General features: G+C 37.3%; 1 protein-coding gene and 1 long non-coding RNA gene across 3 annotated transcripts in view; both read left to right on the top strand.

Annotated features, from left to right (window-relative positions):
• EMB1974 (NHL domain-containing protein) overlaps positions 1 to 7,313 on the top strand; it is an 83,554-nt gene extending 76,241 nt beyond the window's left edge. For both annotated transcript variants that reach the window (XM_088966967.1, XM_088966966.1), the window contains exon 17: positions 6,821 to 7,313. In XM_088966967.1, the coding sequence (XP_088823093.1) occupies positions 6,821 to 7,123 (303 nt within the window). In that variant the 3' untranslated portion in view covers positions 7,124 to 7,313. The remainder of the gene's footprint in view (positions 1 to 6,820) is intronic.
• A 2,912-nt stretch (positions 7,314 to 10,225) lies between these two features.
• On the top strand, positions 10,226 to 15,093 carry LOC148874788 (uncharacterized). Its single transcript, XR_016105143.1, has 2 exons — positions 10,226 to 10,847; positions 14,789 to 15,093. It is a non-coding gene; the product is annotated as an uncharacterized LOC148874788 (long non-coding RNA).
• The last annotated feature ends 7,868 nt before the right edge of the window (positions 15,094 to 22,961 follow it).

The raw sequence follows: 22,961 nt of genomic DNA, 5'->3' as shown, positions 1-22,961 counted from the left end.
ATATGTTTGGTTTTGTCATGTTGCACTGGATTGTGAGCATTGTTGATGGCAGCCTGATTATCACAGTATAACATCAATGGCTAATCATGCTCAATACCCAACTCTTCCATCAAGGATCTAAGCTACAGTAGTTCAAAAATTCCATGAGCCATGGCTCTATATTCAACTTCGGTTGAAGATTCGTCAACAATTGATTGTTTCTTGCTTCTCTAGAGACGGTATTACCTGCCACCAAGCTACTTATCCAAAGGTATATCTTCTGTCATCAATATTTCTGGCCCAATTAGCATCTGTGTAGGCTTCAAGAGTCATATGACCATGCTTAGCAATTAGAATTTCCTTTCCAAGAGAACCCTTCAAATAACACAGAATCCGCTCTATTGCTGCCATGTGAGTGTCCCTGGGAGCATGCATGAACTAACTAATGCAACTGACAGCATATGCAATGTCGGGACAAGTCATGCATAGATAGAGAAGTTTCCCAAGTAGCCTCTAGAAGACTCCCTTATCTTTCAACAATATTTCATCTGAAGTAGAGAGTTTATGACTCATATCAATAGGAGTAGCAACTGATCTAACACCCATCTTCCCTGTTTCAGAGAGCAAGTCAAGTACATACTTTCTTTGAGAGATAAGGACCCCATCCTTAGATCGAACAACTTCTATGCCAAGAAAGTATCTCAATTCCCCCAGATCTTTGATCTCAAACTCTGTATGAAGGAAATATTTGAGATCATTAATCCCTGATACATCATTACCAGTCACAACAATATCATCAACATACACAATTAGATAAATTGCCAAGGATCCTCTCTTCTTCACAAAGAGGGTATGATCAGATTGAGTTTGTACATAGCCAAAGTTAACAAGGGCAGCCCTAAACCTTTCAAACCATGCCCTAGGGGACTGTTTAAGTTCATAAAGAGATTTCTTCATCTTACAGACCTTCCCTTTCATATCTGTTTCATACATCCCTGGAGGAAGAGACATATAGACCTCATGTAACTCTCCATTCAGAAATGCATTCTTTACATCCAACTGGTAAAGTGCCCAATCTGAGTGTGTAGCCAGAGATAGCAGAACTCTCACAGAAGTCAACTTGGCAACAGGAGCAAAGATCTCCAAATAATCAATCCCATATGTCTGTGTATAACCTTTTGCAACCAGCCTAGCCTTGTACCTTTCAATGGTGCCGTCAACATGATATTTGATGGTAAAAACCCACTTACAGCCTACTGGATCATTCCCTTTAGGTAAATCAACCACTTCCCAAGTGTCATTCTTGTGCAGGGCATCAATTTTTGTTCTCATAGCATCCCTCCATTATGGAATAGTAAGAGCTTCTGACATAGACTTGGGAATTGGGTTAGAAGCAACGGAAGAAATGTAGCCAAAATGTGAAGGAGAGAGCAAACTCTAAGAAAGGTGTTTGGAGATGCAATGTGCAGTACATTTCTTTTTTCCTTTCCTAATAGCAATAGGGATATCAAGGTCTGGAAAGGATGACTCCAAAGGGGTTGTATCAGTACCTATTGTTTTTTCTGTGGCTAGAAGTGCAGGAGGCTCATGTGGTGTAGGGGAAACAATTTGCTCACTTCTAGTTCTCTGCCATTGGTACAACCTGGGATTAAAAAGAGGACGGGGAGGTAAAGGAGGAGGGATAGGAACACTGGAATGAGAATGAAATGATTGATCCTCCCATGACTCATTTGAGGGAGGAAGAGTCTCAAAAGAAGACTCAATTGGGACAGGAAGGGGAAGAGCAAACAACTGTGGAAAATTCTCTGAGAAGAATCATAAAAGGAAGATAGCTCATCAAAGGTGACATCAATTGAGACATACCGAGTTTCAGTCTTCGGATCAAAACAACAATAACCCTTTTGTGTGGGGGAATAACCAAAGAAAATACACTTGTGGGCTTTTGGTTCAAATTTATGTTTCTGGACACTTGGGATATGTACATAACAAGTGCAGCCAAAGACACGGAGTGGAATAGGAAAAAGGTCCTTGCCCGGATGAAGAAGACTAAAGGGAGACTTGAACCCCAAAACCTTGGATGGCATACGGTTGAAGGTTGCAGTGAAAACATCACCCCAAAATTTTGTAGGGACATGTGAGGCAAATAGGATACCTCTTACAACTTCAACAATATGCCAATTTTTTCTTTCAGCAACTCCATCCTGTTTTGGGGTCCTAACACAGGAGCTTTGGTGAATAACCCCCAAGTCAGTGAGATAGCATGTTAGGTTTTTCTCAAAATATTCTTTTGCATTGTCGGATCTAAAAATTTTAATTCTGGTATCAAACTAGGTTAGAACAAATTTATGGAATTGCCTCACAAGTCAGGGAACTTCATCACGAGACTTCATAAAAAATATCCAAGTGAACCATGAAAAATCATCAATGAACAAGATGAAATATTTGTAGCCACCCATAGAAGGTAAGTGGTAAGGCCCCCACACATTAGATTGCACAATATGGAATGGAGAAGATCTTTTATTACTTAAAGGATAACTGCTTCTACAATGTTTTGGCAACTCACAAGACTCACAATGAAGACTGGACAAACTAATTCTCTTAAATAGTTCTGGGAATTAATGACTTAGTGCAGAAAAAAAAAAAAAAAAGATGACCCAAATGAAAATGCCATAACATGACTTGACTAATAGGCTCTGTAGATGTAGATCCAAAAGTAGCTTTTCCCGGTTGTCCATGGCTCTGTCTAGGAGTGTCCAGCAGATATATTCCATTCGCCTCATGGCCACTCCCAATCACTTTCTGAGACTATAGATCTTGAAAAACACAGTAGGAAGGAAAGAAGGTTACACAACAGTTCAAAGACTTAGTTAGGCTACTTATAGATAACAAATTTGTATTTAGCTTAGGTACATGAAGAGTAGAAGGAAGTACGAAGGAATTTGTAGCCTTGATGGTTCACTTGCTGGAGATAGGGGTAAGAGAGCCATTGGCTAGGGTGATTTTGTCACGGCCAGGAAGTAAATCATAAGAAACAAACAAAGTGGAAAGGCTGGTCATATGATTAGAAGCACCAGAATCAATAATCCAAGGGATCCTACGATTACCTGAAATAGTTGCATGATTGGCAGAAGCCCGTATACCTGAATGAGCAAATGCAGAAGAGGTTGAGTTTCTTGGAGGGTTGGAAGAAGAGGCCACACCCTCTAGGTGACTGATCATCCTTCCAAACTTCTCATACTCTGCCTTCATAGCTGCTAACTGCTCACTAGCAGTCTTCTCTTCAGTTAGGCATCTGTCACTATCTAGACCAGCAACAATGCTGGCACTCCCTGCCTTCATATTATCAGACTTCTTTTGAAACCGAAGAGGAAGAAGCTCAAGATGCAATTTCCAACACTTGCCTTTAGTGTGTTTTGGTTTCTTACAGTACTCAAATAATTTCTTTCTTCCCTAAGCCACTTGCAGTTCCTGTAACTCCCTTAGGTTTCACTCCCATATTAGCAAAGTGATCATTTAGACCAGCCCCTTGAGACAATGAAACACTATCCTTGGATAAGATATTTTGCTTTGTGATGTCATACTCTAGATTCAGCCCTGTCAAAAACTCAAACACCTTGTTTCTCTCAACAAGTTTCCTGTAGGTCTCAACATCATTAGAGGTATCCCAGGCTACAACTTCTATCAAATCAATTTCTTGCCATAGAGACTTCAGTATTGAGAAATAAATAGCTAAAGGTTTCTCCCCCTGTCTCAAATTCTTCACATCACTCCTCAACTTGTAAGCCCTGGCTACATTTAATTTATGGGAATAGGTTTCAGCAACAATATCCCAAATTTCCTTTGCTGAATTCATCCACAAATATTGTTGACTAATCTGAGGTTGCATTGATTTCACAAGCCAACCAATAACAGTATAATTTTCTTGCATCCATTTTTCATATGATGGGTCATCTTCCGAGGGAGCCTTTTTGCTTCCGTTGATAAAACCCCATTTGCCTCTACTGCAGATATGAATTTTTATTGATTGTGACCAAGCCAAATAATTAGTTCCATTTAGCTTGGCTGTGGTCACAGCCAGTAGAGAGTCAACAGAGGCTCCCAGAACCTGTCCGGATTCAGCAACATGCTTGTTTTCAATATCTGAAGGGTTCATCTTCTTAAAATACTTCAAAAATAACTTCTGACAACTTCAAATAACAACAAATGAAGATAGAAGAAAACCTTTGTTGTTAGTCAACCTCTATGCAGTTGTACCTGCTACCTCTGTCACACTCGGAACTCGAAACTCGAGAGAAACAGAGAAATCTCAGCCGCACCTTGTAGATTTCACAGAACACCAATCCACTTGAATCGTTCTTCAAGATGAAGGATAAGAAGACTTTCAGTCATTGAGCGCCCAGGTCAAACTCCCTATGGGACCCGCAATCAGATTTCTCTAGAAAATTAGGGTTTCGGGCAACACACTTGAATCTGTCAGGAGGACGACAAAACCAGTCCTCTTCTCTCCAAAAACCACTAACAACTGGGCTGAAACAAGTTTCTTTAACTACTCATCCGATTCAGTTCTCCATACACTGTGTATGGGAAAAAAGAGGTGAAAAGAGAAGAAGACGAGCCTGCTCTGAAACCAAGAAGAAAAACAACCTTTTGAAATGAAAGGACTGTTTAAAATGTTGCAGAGAATCAATAGAAAGTAGCAGAAATCAGGTTTCAAGAAGAGAGAAGAGGAAGAAGAAGGTGGCGGCAACTAGGGTTCAGAGAGAGATTTTCAAACTTAATCTCCTCTTACACCCCTAATCCCATTTCATTAAGTTAAACTTTAGTAATTTACAGAGAGGCCCCTAGTTGGGCATAAAATTAAAAACATAACATAAGAAAAATAAGGGCCCAGATTAAGGTTCATTACAGCAAAGAACATAAAAAGATAAAGAAGGATAAACAGCCTATGGCCATTCGGTCCATCTTCTCTACAGCATCCATTCTGTTCTTTCTCGTGCAAGAAACATGCTATTATTATCATGTGATTAAGGTTTATTCACATATTTTGTATTTGCTTTTCTGGAAAACAAATCATACAAGTCGGATTTTACCACAAGTTTGGAAGCAGCTAAACATTTTCTTTCTTGCACCTTTCTTATTTTGGATTGTACCAGAAGTTTGTTAACATTCCATGAACAAGTTGGACATAAAAGATTCATGAGAGGTTTGAAATTTTAGCTTCACAGGCAGTTTTTCATTCTTCTTTTATATACATGTTGATGTGCTAACAAAGCCTTGTTGGTAGCTCTCGCTGGACATTTGCTTCCTATGTCATGCAAGTGGTGAAACTATGCTTCACTTACTAATCTCCTATCCTTTAATTTGTCCATTTGGGAATATTTCTTCTCTTTATTTGGTTATATGTGGAGTCATCCAAGGGATGTCAAAAGTGTTTTCAATTCTCCATTCTTCTCTTCCCCTAAGAAGAGAGATAAATGGTTATGGGGATGTGTAAAAGCTGCTATCCTTTGGTGTGTATGGGAAGAAAGGAATGCTAAAATTTTCAAGGAGAGATTTCAATCTAAGGAAGCCATCATAAAACGATCTTGGGTAAGGTAGGGCATTGGGTAAAGTTGTTGGATCTCTCTGTTTACAACTCAAGACAATATTTGGAATTGACAAACAGAGGCTAGCTCTTCATCTTCCAGGAGAATAATAAGAAGGGTGTGGAGATCACCTTCCCCAAACTACGTCCAAATGAACTTTGATGGGTGCAGCCTCGGAAACCCAAGGGAATATGGAGTGGGAGGTGCTTTTAGAAGTCATGGAGGATATATCATGGCTATATTCGTGGTCCCCTTTTGTTATGGTAACTCCATTAGAGCACAGTTAGTGATCCAACAAGGGTTAAAGTTACAGGAATTCATTAGTGGAAGGAGATTACATGTTATTATTGGCTAGCTGGTGAAAAAATGGAGGGGAATAATCATGGCAGAATGGGAATGAGATCTGAGAAATGAAGAAGTTGCAGATATAGTTGGGAATTACTTACACGTGGACTCCAAGATCAGCTAATAGTTAAGTTGATGCTTGCAAGACAACGAGTGGGTAGGAAACAATTATTTTGGAAGTGACCCCCCAAGCATGGAAGCCGGGGTTAGACTATTACTGTGGTGTGGAAAGCCGTGGCTTATCTCTTTGTACAGCATTCTTTACATAATAATTAATGAAGTTTTCTTAGTTCCACATCAAAATAAAAAAAAAAAAGAAAAAAAAATAACACAGCATCAACAAAGTCTTGACCCACCTACATGTGGTCATTTACATGAATTCTGTTTCAGCTTGTATGGACAAACTCATGGTTAGGAATTTCTTTTCATCATGAACAAGTCCTGCTCATCTCGTGGTGGCACTTCCTATGGAAGCAAAACCTAGCTTAGTTTTGTAAGGCCAGCCAGATTTCCTTTCTGACAATGATAAACAGTAACTCTTAGATTGACCCAGAAACCCCATACTAATCATCATATGGTGTGTTTTGGTCTATGCTGTTGCATTTTTGTAGTCTCTTCAATCATACTGACCCAGAAACCCCATACTAACCCTAGCTCTCCCTCCTACCTACGAAAAGACGATAAGAAACATGTTGAACATTTCTTTGGTAGGTTCACATAAGTTTATGTTGTATCAGTTGTTTTATTTTTGGATATAAACCATGTTAGTTTTATGTACCGTATTTATTTCTTTAGTTATTTTATATAAGCAAATACTCTGAGTTTTCAGCGCAACAGGTTTCATATAGTTCCCTTATTTATTTATTGAAGCTATGTAGATCTGATGCAATCTATTGGACATTTTGGTTCAGATTATAATTTATGCGGTGCTGTATTTAAAGCTGAGCAGAGCTTGGATGTCTGCTGGAGTCAATCAGGAGAATAAAGCACAAAGATTATTGGATATCTTGAATTATGATAGAAGCGGAAAGAAAGGAAGAGATTCATCAATACAACTGATGTTAAAGTTGGACAGAGATCTTGGAGATGTCACCTTCATGAGGCCTCTGCACCTAAGGATAAGGTTGGAGTGTCGCGACCATCCAGTGCCTGATAGATCAAAAGAGGTTATCTTAACCGATTCTTCTCTCGAGGTTAAAGTGTCTCTTGATTAGCTGATTTTTATTGCTTTCAATTATCATTTTTGACTGTTATATTCTAGGTAACTTTTGTGTAATATGCCTAATTATTAGAAAAATTCATTTTAATCAAGTAATAGTAGTTTTGCTTAATTTTGTTTTCTAACATATATACTTCACAATGGAGTGTTAAATTGATTTAAAATTCTTAGAGCTGCCGTAACCAGACTGTTGGCATTGGTCTGCAAGTTATATTGATACGTCCCAATCTGATGAAATAATATTTAAGGTTTGAGAGAGAGAGAGAGAGAACTACTTATTTCTTTTAGGGTACTAGTTTTCATCAATTGACTTAAACATACCCTGAGTTTTTCAATTGGATAATATAGCTTGTCCATAAAGACTTTTTTAGCCTTCATCTTTCTTCAAATTTCAAAGAATCAGAAGGCACCATCGAACAGACTAAACCGGAGTAGCAGCCACCTTCTACATTCCAACCCTCCCCCCTTCTCTCTATATCTCCCCCAACACAAGGCATAATCTAATTTCAGAATTAGAAGACTCAACTAATATGGGGGTTGGTGGCATCAATCTGTTAACAAACAAAATAAGTGTTAAACCCGAAAGAGAAAATTAAGCCCATTGAGGCATTGTTTTAATTTGTATTTTGCATGCAGCACAAAAATATGGAAATATGGATTATATAAATATTTTCAAATGAATATTTTTCATTGCACACAACTTTATTGATGCTAAATGACGTGAGAGTGGGTAGCAAGAGATTGGCAGTTTGTTTAATTTTTTTCTGTTGCATTGATAATTTCTATCTGATGAGTGTTAAGGGTGAATATATTAGTAGAGATGCCAGTTCTCGTGTAAAGGGTGGATATATTAGGATTCTTTTGTTCGGTAAGAGCAAGATTAAAAAAAATCAATATGTATTGACCTGTTTCGGCTGATACGTATCATATCTGGAGCACCCAGTACACCCCTACAGGGGGTGTATTGGGGTTTTGACAGCAGGTTCAGGGGGTGGAGGAACCTTAAACCGGCCCCTCTGAACCAGATTCGAAAAAAAGGTTAAAAAAAGTAAAAAAAAAAAACCAGTAACGATACTGCCTAATACGCCTACCGTATGAGGCGTATTGATATTTAAACTAGCAGGGACCCGTGTGATGCATGAGATTTGTTAAGTTAAAGATAAATAATAGAATATATAAGAGTATATAATTGTTTTATATAATGATTAATAATCATCTATATTCTATATACTATTTTTAATACTTTTTTTTTACAATACAAAAGTAACAATATTAATTTTAGATAGTATTGTTTCTCAAACTAATGGATGGCAATTTTCCCTACTTTCCCGATCCTCATGGGGATTTGCCCCGAATGAGATAGGGGTGCAGATGATTTTCCCCCTACGGGGATGGAGATGGGGAAATTTTCATCCCCATTGGCAGGGATGATGTGGGGACGAGGAGAGAACTCCCTGCCCTGTGTGGAGCCCGATCCCCGTTAATATATATGTATATATACGCATATGTTTATATATGCATATATGTACACATATGTCTATATGTTAATAATTTTAACAATATTTTTATTTTTAAACAAAATAAACAAACAAAAACATAATGGTTGACATTATAATGAATCATGGGGAGTGGGGATCCCCATTTAGACAGGGATGGGGATTTTCGTGGGGACGGAGATGGGGAGAGGCTCCTTGCCCCCGCCCCGCTCTATTGCCATTTCAAATCAAACTAATAAAACAGACCAACCTGGTTTCTAGTATTTCCAATTAGATTTGGTTCAACAATTTCCCAATCTAATTGGGTTAGATCAATTTTGCTTTAGTCATTTGTAAATTGACTAAAATCAAATGACCCGACCATAGATATATATTAATATTTTATATTTTTAATATAGGAAAGTGGGAAAATTTCAACCGACCAAATTGAAAATTGACCTAAACCGATATAACTTGAGTGACCAAACCCCCCAACCTGACCAAGTTGGCCAAACAACCTCAAACTGAACCGAACCAACCTATGAACAATAGTTTAATCTCCAATAATTATTAAAAAATTATAGCAAAAATAAACAAAAAATTAAAAATTTAAAGCTAAATAACAGTAGTTTAAACTCAAATAATTGTTGAAAACTTTTTATTAAATAACAAAAGAAAAATAGATTTATACATAATTATTGAAAATATATTTATCATAAAAAACAATAAATAATTACTAAAATGCAATAAATATTAGTTTTTGTATAGATAAATATAGAATAAATAAAGATAAAGATTGTAAAATAATTACTAAGAAATAATAATTTTTTTAAAGTTATTTTTTAGAATTTTTAATTGGTATAAATTAAATTAGTTATTTTCAATATTATTGAACTATTAATACATAATTTTGTTATTTAAAATATTTAAAATCTAGTTATGTTAAATTTTCATTATTTAAAATATTTAGTTATTTAACTAAATATTTAAAATCTTAATTTATTTATTATAATTGAAAGTTATTTAGAAACTATTTAAGATATATTATTAATTGATTTAAAATATTAATTTTAACATTTTGTTATTTAAGATATTTAGTTATTGAAATATTTAAAGAATATTTTATTTTTAATGTTAAATTTTTATTATTTGAATAACATTTAGATTGAATAATCCAAAAAATCATAATTTATATTGTTTATACATAATTTTGTGTTAATAATATGAATATTATTAAATCGATTTATAATTATTTTTTGTGTTTTTAATAAATATTTTAAGTTATTATATAATTTTGTTAGTATATTTAAATAATTCTTAAATTTTTTAATTCCAACCTTTTCTAGATAGATGTAGATAAAAAGTGGGGAGAAGATAAAAAAGAATTAGAGATATTTTCTACTAAATTAGAGAAAGTTGGGGATAGTGGGTGAGGTTATTTAGGAGAAATTTTAAGATATTAGATTATTTACGGTATTGATGCGTGTGGGGGAGAGAGAGAAGGCCTGTAAACGAAGTGAATTCGAATCGAATATGGATTGATTTGAATTCGAAACCGATTTAAACAAGGACGATTCGAATTCGATTTGATATTCGACAGTTTTTTAAAATAATCATCCAAGTTCGCATTCGTTGAATAAGTCGAATATCTGAATTCGATTTGAATTTGATTGGCTGCAATATGTTAAGTTTAACCACTCAAACATAACTTAACTAAACAACATAAAATGAATTCGATTGGAAGAATATCGGAGAAGTCGAGGATAAAGTCTACAACCGGGAAGAACGGAAACGTTGAGAGGAAAGTCTGCAACCGGGAAGAAGAGAGATGCTGAGGAGAAAGTCTACAACCGGGAAGAACATCGGAGACGTTGAGGGGAAAGTCTGCAACCGGGAAGAATGAGTCGCTAAGGAGAAAGTCTACAACCGGGAAGAACGGAGTCGCTGAGGAGAAAGTCTATAACCGGGAAGAACATCGGAGACACTGAGGGGAAGGTCTGCAACCGGGAAGAACGGAGTCGTTGAGGAGAAAGTCTGCAGTCGGAAAGAACATCGAAGACGCTAAGGGAAAGTCTACAACCGAGAAGAACATTGAAGATGCTGAGGGGAAATTTGCAACCGAGAAGAACGGAGATGCTGAGGTCTGCAACCAGGAAGAATGGAAACGCTGGGAGAGGATGGAGACGACCAGACAAAGACGATGAGGAAAGGATGGAGACGATGTGAAAACAGTGAACTGAAAAGGTAATAAATCATATTGTGAAGTAAATATATAATTTATATATTTATAATATTGTAATCAAATCGGATGTTTATCGAATCAAATCATGTTATATTCGAATTGAAAAGTATATTTGAATTCGACCATTTTTTTAATTCAAATATCCAAATTCGATTTGTTTAATTGGGATCGAATTCAAATTTTCGAATACCCTTTACAGGCCTAAGAGAGGGAGAGAATTTAAGAAGATTTAAAAAAAATAAAATAAAATTTTTTATTTTATAATTTTGAAAATGATATGAATTAAAAAATAAAAAATAAAAAAATTCCTAAGCTTTCTTATTTTAATTTACATATATAGATTACTAGAAATCTGGTTTTTCTCAAATCCTCCTAAAACCCCCCACCATACAGTACTTGTAGTCATGTATCAAGAACATCCCCATGATCTAAGAGGGTTGTGAGGAAATCTCTAGCTGTGCATGCAGCAGATTTTCCTGACTCCTAACATAAATGGTATAAAAGGCATGTGATGTTAACATGTTTTGGGCCGTTTGCAATGTTTTAAAAACCGATCCATAACCAGAGCTATTAACAGTTAGACCATCCAACTTAAATGATATCATAATTAAAAAATTATAAGGGTAAAATACAAAAATACTTTGACGAAACTACACAGTAATCATGGCTTCCTGTGTTAGAAAAAAAAAACACGTTTCGACTATAAATAGTGAATACAAAATAAAATTGTGTAGCAGATAGATCTGAACATGTCTTTTCTCATCAAACTTTTGAAATTAGAGAACTCCAAGGAAAATAACCATGGACTAGCTTGATCTTGAGATTCCACTGACGAGCTTGCAAGAGCGCCAAGCCGATATGATTCCGGTACTTTTTTCTCCCAAATCAGATCACATGCCTTGCCCAATAGCCGATTTCTCATTCTCCTTTCTTTCTAAAATTGTTTTAGTTCGTTGGCACAGTTCTCCTGCAACTTTGATCCGTTCATATACCATATCTCTCAGTCAATTTTCTTGGTCGTTCTGATAAGCAAGATAAAAGTTCGCCAAGTTTTAGCTGACGAAGATGAAGAATACAGACTTCTTATTGCCTGATTTTCAAGTAGAAAATAAAAAGGGTATCTTTTCTATATTATATCACAGATATGATACAATGGTTGGATTGTAGATTCAAAGGGAAAAAATAAAAGAACAGGAGAGAGAGAGAGAGAGAGAGTAGGGAGATTTTAAGGTTGCGGGGTCGGTGACGCATGCAGAAAGTTCCCATATGGGTGCCGAGAATCCTTTAAAAAGGTAGAATGGTCATTATGAAAAAATAATCCATCAATTGAACGTTTTCCGTTTGGTTCAATGACGGAAGGAGGTATATGTAGATTTTCTAAAAGTTCAGGAGAGGTTTTTGTTAAAGTAAATGTTAAGGGAAGGTTTTTATGATTGTCAGAAACTTCAAGGAAAGTTTTTGTATTTTACCCAAAGTATAAAAATAAAAAACGGCCAAAACCATTCAAATCGAATGGGTCAACAGTTATACCACTTGGGTTAGCGGGTTGTTGACCAAGTCAAGGGGCAAAATGGAACTAGCTGCCTAGCCAGTTTTCAGGCTCAACAGTTCGACCATCTAGTTCAAGGACTATTAGAAAACCATGGCCTCTTGTTCCACTTTGCCTCGAGGTGTGCATCATGATTTAAGGATTATATCTACATAAAATTATTATGCATTTATTAGTAAAGTTTGTCTATGTTGAGTTGGGCCGATCCCAAGTTATTGGGCCCAGTTATTTATCTTTTATTTTTAACTTGTTAAGTTAGGAAGTTATTGGGCTTTAGGCCCATTAGTTTATGTTTTTAAGTTGTGATTGTTTAGCTACTTAAGTAGCCGCTCCACTAAGGGCATACTTAATCTCTCATTATTTTAATCTAAGTATATAATTCAATTCTTGTTGACATTTCACTCCATTTTCTTCTCATCTCTTCTTCTCTACTACTGAAACCTTTCAACTTCTTCTACTTTTCTTCACAAGGAATTCATCTAAAACTGCTATTAGCAACTTCTACTTTGTATCAGATTTGGCTGAAGGTTCCTTGAGCTACTCTATCATGCAGCTCTAGATTGGCTGATTACATAGTGATTTCAGGCTGATCGAAGATCTCATGTAAGCCCAATTTTTTTGGGGGTTTTTTGGTGGATCTGTTTTTCCCTGTTGTTGGTCTAGGGTTTCCCATCAAATTCAGGAAAAACTGAAGAAAGGGGAAAAGTCCTATTTTTGTAGGACTCTTCAAATTTGACTTAGGAAGTGGAGCACTAATTTTTTAGGGTTCCTTGGAGTCTTCTGAAGAGGGCGGTTCAAGTCCTACCTTTTTTGGAGGTTTCTGGAGAGAGTAGTTGCCCCTTCTCTCTTTTCTTTCGTCCCATAGAAAATGAATCTTTTGTGAGATGATCATTTGGGGTACTAGAAGGGTGTCTGTGGTACCTGAAGGGATTTATTTTATATTCTATCATCTTAAAGTAATCTTTTAACCCTTTTTTGAGAATTATGGAGGGTAACGGAGTTGAAAACAAATCCGGGAGTGAAATGGGACCAATGAGAGGAGGTTTCGAAGACATTTTCAGAGCTAGGACCATTACTACAGTTAAGTTAGATGGTTCAAATTACTTAGAATGGTCACAATCTGCAAAGATGGCCATTGGTGCTCATGGGAAGTTGGGGTATGTCACTGGTGAGGAAGTGAAACCCGAGACTAACAGCTCCCGGTGGGTATAGGAAAATTATATTGTAATGACTTGGCTGTGTAATTCGATGTTGCCCCATATAAGTAATTTTTTTTTGTGGGCAAATACAACTAAGGAAATATGGGATGGGGTTATAGAAACCTACTCACAAAGGGAAAATGTTGCTAAGACCTATTAATTAAGGAATCAAATTATTGCTACAAGGCAGAGATATAGACCTATTGTTGTTTACTTTTAAGCCCTTAAAACTTTATGGCAGGAAATTGACCATCTGGAGACAGTTGTTTGGGAAACCACTAAGGATGCAATTGCCTACCAGAAGCTCCTAGAGAAGTATAGGGTTTTTGAATTTCTTACTAGTCTTAATCCTGAATATGATATTGAAAGGCAACATATCATTTCTATGCACAATTTTACTCTCTCTCAGGCCTATGACTTTGTATCAGGGGAAGAGATTAGGAGAAATGTGATGATGAAGAATTTTGGTTTTGAGCAATCAGCCATGGTCAGTACTATGAAACCTAAACAGAGTAAAGACTAGGGTGGCGGTGAAATCAAGAAGGAAGATAAGGACTTGATTTGTGATTAATATAAGAAGCCTAAACACACAAGAGATACCTACTAGAAGTTTCATCCTCATCTTGTGCCGAATAGACTAAAAAACAAGAAGGGAAATGCTCACATGGCAGTCACTGGTGACATACCTGGCCCTCCTACTACAACTACTTTGGAATCTATTGTAGTTGCTACAGTGAGGGCAGAACTTGAGAGATATGGGCAATTCCTGAATCAACGAGGTACAGTCAGCCCTAATTTAGTAACAGATGGACAGCTAGGTACAAGTGGTTCTGGTGGAGCACACTCTACTTCCTTTACTCACACAGGTAGTTCACATGCCACTACAAACTATGTTTCTACTACAAGTAAGGAGAGACCTCATTGGATTATAGATTCTAGAGCCTCAGAGCACATGACCCATAGTTACACTATTTTTTCTTCTTACCAACTCTATTCTGACAGAGACAGAGTCTTCATAGCTGATGGATCTCATGTTCCCATTACTGGGAAGGGGTTTGTCAAGATTACTGATTCCATTTCCCTATTCTCTGTCCTTCGTGTTCCCAGATTGAGTACTAACTTGTTATCTATTAGTAGTTTAACTAAGAAACTGAATTTCTTAGTAATTTTTTCTCCTGGTCATTGTGTTTTGTAGGATATGGATTCAAAGAGAATGATTGAGAGCGGTTGTGAAGTGAATGGTATCTACCTCCTGGATGTTCTTCCTCATCATTAGGGTCATCATGTTAACAGGGATAGTGAGTTAGGGTCTGTGAGTTAGATTATGCTTTGGCATAATCGTTTGGGTCATTTGTCTTTTTCTTCTTTGCGTTTCTTATTTCCAAATCTTTTTTAATCTGTTAATTTGTCCAGTTTAGAGTGTAAAGGTTGTTAGCTTGGAAAACATTGTAGACATTCCTTTAAAGCTAGTAATAAAATATGTTCATCTTCTTTTGATGTTATTCATTTTGATGTATGGGGGCCATACCATGTTCCTTCTATGGATGGCCATCGATATTTTCTTTTATTTGTGGTTGATTTTTCTTGATATTTTTGTATTTACTTAATGACATCTCGTAATGAGGTACCATCCTTGGTTCGGCAATTTCATCAAATGGTGCTGACACTGTTTGAGGTATGAGTGAAGGTGTTCAGATCAGACAATGCCAAAAAATATTTTGAAAAGAACCTCGCTTCGTATTTGTTAGAATATGGAGTTACCCATTAGAACAGTTATTCTTATAGTCCATAGCAAAATGGTGTTGCAGAGAGGAAGAACAGACACATTGTTGTTGCAAGAAGCATGATGATTGCATCTACTGTTCCAGTTCATTTTTTGGGTGATGCAGTTCTCACAACAGTCTTCCTAATTAGTAGGGTGTCCTCTCGTAAACTCAGATTTAGCACCCCATTCAGCATCCTTTTTCCTAAGGAGGAGATATTTCACATTCCTCTCAAGGTGTTTGGGTGTATTTGCTTTGCACATGTTCTTGGTCCTCACCGCTCAAAGCTCGATCCAAAGGCAAAGAACTGTGTTTTCCTTGGGAATGCAGAAAATAAAAAAGGGTACTGCTGCTATGATCCAGTTTGTAGGAGTAGGTATGTTACTATAGATGTTACCTATTTTGAATCTACATTCCTTTTCTCGAAGGATCCTTCTCAGTGGGAGTGTTTTGGGGAAGTGAGTGAGTAGTCTATTCCTCTTCCAGTTCCAGTTCCTGTGTCCACTCTTATGTTTGAGTCTCCTACGTCACCTACCATACCACCTTAGAAAAGGGAAGAGAAAGTGTACTACTCATTGTGTTTCACTGTACCTATCCTATAGTGGACTTTCTCCTTCCTATCGTGTTTTCCTTTCTTCTCTTGACTCTATGTCTACACCCAAGGGTGTCAATGAGGCTCTCTCCAAACCTAAGTGGAAGATAGCTATGCAGGAAGAGATGGATACCTTAATTAAGAATTAGACAAGGGAAATTGTGGATCTAATAGAGGGCAAGGAGACTGTTGGATGTATGTGGATTTACATAGTTAAATATAAGGCGGATAAAAGTATAGAAAAGTATAAGGCTAAACTGGTTTTAAAAGGGTACACACAAACCTATGGCATTGATTTCTTAGAGACCTTTGCACCAGTTACAAAGATGACATCTGTTTGGATCCTTCTCTCTCTTGTTGCCACATACTCTTAGCCCCTATTTTAACTTGATGTGAAAAATGCTTTTCTGAATGGAGATTTGCAAAAAGTGTATATGAATCTCCCTACTGGTTTCTACAGTGATGCTGAAAAGGGAAGGTATGTAGACTAAAGAAGTCACTTTATGGTTTAAAGCAGTCTCCTAGAGCATGACTTGACAGATTCAGGAAGGCCTTGATTGCTTTTGGCTACACTCAAATTCAATCAAACCATACCTTATTTGTGAAGCAAAGGGGATCCTTGGTGTCAGTCCTGATTGTTTATGTGGATGATATTGTTGTCATAGGAAATGACCTAAGTGAGGTTGCCAGTTTGAAGAAGAATCTATACAGAGAATTTAAAATTAAAGATCTTGGGGAGCTAAGGTACTTCTTGGGCAATGAAGTTGCAAGATCAAAACATTGAATCTTTATTTCTTAGAGGAAGTATGTTCTGGATCTTCTTCAAGAAACAGAGAAGCTTGGAACAAAGGCTATCAATACTCCTATTAATCAGAATCACTGAATTAATGCATCAGAAGGTGAAGTAGTAAAGGACATTGGGAGATATTAGAGACTTGTGGGGCGGTTGCTATACTTATATATGACAAGACCAGACATCTATGTAGTGAGTGTGGTGAGTCAATACAAGCATGCCCCACGAGTCCAACATTGGGAGGCTATTGACAGGATTCTTGCTTATCTGAAGGGATACCCAAGCAAAGGCATACTATTTGCTGACCATGGACAGTTGAAGCTAGAGGCTTATATAGGTGTTGATTGGGTAGGATGCCTTAATGATAAGAGATCTACATCAGGAGTCTGCACTCTTGTTGGGGGTAATCTAGTCTTGTGGAAAAGTAAGAAACAAACAGTTGTGGCAAGATCAAGTGCAGAAGCTTAATACAGAGCCATGGAACATGGAGTTTCAGAGCTTCTCTGGATCCTCTCCTTGTTAGGAGAGATTGGTGTTGAGGCAAAAGAACCTATGATGTTGTATTGTGACAATCATGTAGCAATTAACATTGCCCACAACCCAGTTCAGCATGACAGGACAAAGCACATTGAAGTGGATAGACATTTCTGTTAGACAGTTTTGTATGCCCTTATTTCCAATCAGTTTGATTTACTTATGACATTTATTGTAAATGAATAAAGTACATATTTGATTCATGTTCCTATGGTGTGTTTCTGTGTAATACCCTTAAACTGGACACTTATGAGACATGTTGGTTTAGAACGTTCACAGCCAGTTTGTCAGTCTGGGGAGATCTATCTTGATAAGGCTGACACTGATATGCCACCAAGTTGGTTGGGGTGGCCTGTCTCTTCCACCAGGATGAGACCCGAGGTACATGCAGTGTAGGACTAATTGAATCTTTGAACCAGACCAGATTTCCAGTATTGCCCTAGACCTTGGAGATTGATGGGCAAAGCTAGAAAATTACACCTGACCCCTAGACTCGATTATGATACTGCACTAGGTATCGGAATGGGCTGTCTTTGATATGCCAATTAGTGAGATCCTTAGTGGGGGTCAAAACCTGGGTATGTTGGGACAGTTTGAGAATTCATTTGAGTGGGTGATCATAGTAACAGGATCAACCCCTTTGTCGGACAAAGGTAATGATTAGGGATGTACTCTCTCTGATGGAAACCAAGATTGTCGACAGTCGATTTCAATCATTGAGATTTGTTTTGCAAAATATTTTATATTAGATATAAAAGCATATATATTACGGTTTCTAAATGTTTGCAAAAGGTTTTAATTCCCAGGGTCCATGTGAGTAGAGAGTGTAGCACTATTCCTTGTAGCTGAGGGAGAGGTCCTCTCTTGTCGGGTAGTGTTTGATCATTATGGGATGAGAGGTTAAGTGTAAGGCCATTGAGAGTAATACCTGATGGGCTAATATTGCATCTACCCACAGTCCCTGGGTGTTACAAGGTGGCTTGGCTCAAGGACCACTTAGGGTAAGTGTTGGGCCCATAGAGCCCATGTGATTGGTTTCAGGGGGTGCACTGTCCATAACAATGTATTCGGCCAGGCCTTGTAACAAAAGCTGGACTGAACCCATGTGGCTGATGTGTAGATCAATGTTTGGGTCCCACGCCATACAAGGAAGCCCAACTGGGTAGCAATTTGGAACGCTAAGTGAGCACATAACTTTATTGGGCCTAAAGCCCATTTTGAACTGGGCTGATTTGATCAATTAAATAAGGGGCGAATTCTGAGATTAGATTAACAGATAGGATTGGGTCTTAACCCTATCCAGTCAGAGAGTCCAGATTCAGATTTGGAAACCTCCTAATAAGATTAGGAGGGAGTTGATCTAATCTGCGGATAAGATAAGGGTTTACCCTTATCACTTAAAGGGAATTCTGATCCAAATATGATTTGGATCAACAACTCCTAATGAGATTAGGAGCTTATCCCTTTAAGCTTATAAAAGGAGGAGGGGGCGGCAGCCTTAAGAATATATTCATATATTCACATCCTCTTCAGAGCTAAAATCACAGAAGAAAGAATTCAACATAACTGCGCTAAGTTCTTTCTTGCCGCCTCCTTCCTGCCACTGCCATATTTGCCAGTTCGATCTCCTATTCTCAGTGGGAGTGATCAAGATTGGATCTTGATATCAGTTCTTTGTGAAAGGGTTGATTGGAAGTAGTGCTCACATGTTGTCCAGCTGATTCTTGTGAAGGATCTGGTTCTTTTGAAGAACGCTGCTGATTCTGCTCCATCCTGCACTGCGCCATGTTTAGTGGGAGCAGTTTTTGGTTCCTTCCTTGGGCATGAACACCTCCATTGGGAGATACTATTTCTCCGTATCAGGTATATCCCTCACCTACTGCTTTTGTTCAAATCTGGTTCGATTCTTGGTTCAAGATTGATCCTTGAAAAATATGATTTTTCTAAAATAGGAAATACGATTCCCAGTAGGATGGAGAAAAATTTTTGAAATTCACCCATTCTATTCCGCAAGATTTGGGCATCCATATGATGGATATCCCTTCAGTGGTATCAAAGCCAGGTTCAAATCTTAAACCGAATTGGATCAAATCTGAACCTGCGCAAAGGGGCGGAAGGTGTTCTACCCAATTTGCGCAGATATAAGGTTTTTTCTGGAAAATTTGTTTCCAGTTGATGGGCGATTAGTTTGAAATTAAATTTTATAAATCTAATTTTTGTTTAGAATTGTTTTTTATAATTTTCTTGATTTATGGGATGTTCGTACACATGGAGATTGAAATCTTGGTTGGCATAGGGAACCTGCGATTTTGTAGTTTCTTGATTTATTTTATTACATTTGGTCTGTAAAATAAATTTATTTTTATTTTTTAGACTGAATGTATAAGCATTTTATCTGATGTAATTATAATAGAAATTAGGTTTTCTATTTATTTTTATTTTGGATTGAAAATGGCGGCATAAAGAAGGAGATTTCACAGATGGGAAAATCGGTATCTACGATTTGTAGTTTATGAAATTGCAAATTGTGATCTAACCTCTGTTTTGTAGGATTAATTGTGCGAACAACCCTATCTGACTAATTCTTGATTTTCTTTTATCAGTATTTAATTTCAGATTAATTTATTGAATTAAATCTTTAATTAGAGATCAAACCCTAGACCCATTCGAACTAGATTGGTCCAAACTGGTTGGACCGAATCTATGGTTTGATCAAGGCTGAATGTCATCCCTAATTCTCTCACTAATGGGCCTAAGGATTGATAATTAATTGAATGTTTAATTCGGCCCAACCTATAAAGGCCTAGTTTTAAATTGTTAAAACTGCAAAAAGCCCACTTCGCAGATAAAACTATATAGACCAAATTGATCAACCCTAATTTCAACCCATATACGTAGATAATATTTGGTTAATATTATGGGCTTTAAATGGGCTTTATAGTTATTAATTGATTGGATCAACTCTTCCCTGCATGTGATGTATAGATGTGTGATGCGCTACGTTCATGGCTCATAAGTGCTTAGCCCATGTTGATTCAATAATGACTCTTGCGCACACCATGGCTGAATGCACATCATTCCCATGGTGTCCCTGCTAGTCATTGGATGATCTCCCTCAGTGGTGAGCCCCACACCTCTTGAAGAGGAAACGTGCGGAACCCTAGCTGATTTAGGCCCACCGAAAATCTAGCTTTATGAAAGTTAGTGGGAGCCACTTTGGTTTGACCTAAATTAAATTAGGGCATAATTTTTCGTTCCCTCCAGCAAATATGAGTGCATGTGATACGAAGATTCATATGATGAACTCTCTAAAGGCCTTCCATCATTAGCATGAGGATGGGTCCTTCAATAATGAGGAAACACACCAGAAAATGGGCTATCCATTTGCTGTTGGGTTTGTCCGAGTGTTTCATAAGATGATAGGGGCGTCATAGACCGATGTGGGAGAGGCTTCACCAGAAAATGGGAACTCTCTCACGGTACCTTGGCGTTCACGAATATGATGGGTGAGCACTCACTGGACAGAAAGGTTTACCTGAAAACAGCTCTGAACCTTGTCTGGCAGAGGCCAAAGGGAAAACTCATATGATGAGTGGATATGGTCCTTTACAGAAAGGTGGTGGGGTTTTGCAACTGAAATAGTTGGCTCCAAGCACCCTATGTGGTTTTCCACATTTCCAGAGACAAGTCACTATCTTCGTCACTGAGATGGGAGGGAAATCTCAGAGATGAACAAATGGGAATGGAACATAGATTAAAAGCCATATCTATGTAATGAACATGGATCAAATTAGGTTGTGGACTAATGTTTGTTGTTTTACCAGAAAATGGCTAACGGACAATTCGCCAAGCTTCTTGATGACAAAAAAGTTAAGGGCCCTAATTACGCTGATTGGTACCATAACCTCATGCTAGTACTAACTTTTGAAAATTTGGATAAAGTTGCCAAAAACCCCGCCTCGGAGTGTCCAGGTGATTGGGCTTTTAAGGCCTGCAAAAGGGACTACCTGGAGTGGGAGGAAAAGAACTCCCTGACTCGCTGCTATATCATTCCCATAAGCTAAAGTTTTCCCAATTTTATTTAATATTCTTTCCCAAGATATATTAAACTTACTTTTATCAAGTAACCCCTCGATCCCTCGACTAGAGTTCTCAAGATAGAAATGCATTAAGTACAAGAAAAACTCATACATTCAGATGAATCATGTGTATATATCCCTATATACCATTCAATTCACACCATGAATTATGTGGTCTAATATATGAATTACTCTCCTGATTCATCCATATAAACCTAATCAATTAAGAGATGGCCACTCCTAATCACATTAAGCAAATAACTCATAAACTATATGGAAATCACGGTCTTGGATGAATCATAATAATAAAAATGTATTCATTATCATGGTTAGGCTTTCCACAGCCCTTGCTATAAATAAATTAGTTCATGATAAAGGAAATAAAACAAACAAGAGGAAAGAAAGAACTCATGATTTCTCCCTAGGAGCTTAGATCTTCTCTTCTTCTTGTCGCCACCTCCTTCTTGAAGCTTTCTTCTTTTGTTGATCTCCTTCTTGAAGTTTTCTTGATGATTTTCTTGATTACATTAGAGGGAACTTCAGTAATTGATTGATTCAGTCCTTCATGCCAGGGGCTGGTACGCCCAACCTTTGATATAGTTTAGGGGAGGGGCTGTTACAACTACTTGGAGTTATCTCTAGAATGGATAATCCAGGTTAGTTCTAAACTGATCCTATCCTATCTTATCTTATCTCTTATCTAATGATCTCAATCTTCTAGAATTACATTTAGAGTTCAAATCTAAGAGGACTTTGGATTCTTGAATTCGAGTGGGCTGCTTTAATAAGTTGAGCTGCTACAAGGCTTTTCTGCGAATTGGGCTTCAGCTGTGAGTTAGGCTTTACTATGGATCCGCTTTGGGTCCGATTTTAACTTTGGTGCAAGCCTAATCGGTCAAAACCCAAAACATGAAAGTTGTAGATCTCGCTCTTATCTTTGTAGGGCATCTTGAATCAGTCAAATCGGAGCTCGGATGTGAGAGTTAGGCTTATATTACTGAACAGTGCTGAAACTATGAAAAACCATCCGATTAGCATTGTTTTCCTTCTCGCGACTTCTTTCCTTGCCCTGAATCAAAATACCAGAGTAATGAGTCCAATTAAATATAAACTAAGTGTAGAAATACTGAATATTCATAAATAAGAATATGATAATTTTTATTCGCATCAACTCCCCCCACACTTAAACTTTGCTCATCCTCGGGCAAGACAAAACTCAAGAAAAAATAAAACGGGAACAAGCTGACTATCTTCTAAAAATTGAGGTTTTCCTCAACAAGATGCTTGTCCTCTTGTATGCCTTAATCCAGATTATATAATCCCTCCGTTGTCCACTTCTTCCTCTTCTTTAACTTGTCAAAGAATAATCTCTAATCACCAATCTTCATGATCCCAAGTCGAATTAATAGTCAAGGGGAACAAGCATTTTATCGCATGAACATTTTAGGACTAAAGTAAGCACTCATTGCTTTAACAATCAAAATACAACAAGATTCAAAATACTCTTTCATAATTTTTTTGGTCAAAACAAAGAATGTTATTATCATAAGCTTGCTTATGCATCACATCTCCATCACTTAGTATGAGTTCAATGCATCAAAAGGAGA

Source organism: Nelumbo lutea, chromosome 1 (assembly GCF_056320005.1).
Source record: "Nelumbo lutea isolate HS-2025 chromosome 1, American lotus-T2T, whole genome shotgun sequence".
Lineage (NCBI taxonomy): Eukaryota > Viridiplantae > Streptophyta > Magnoliopsida > Proteales > Nelumbonaceae > Nelumbo > Nelumbo lutea.
This window is presented reverse-complemented; position numbering and strand designations above follow the sequence as displayed.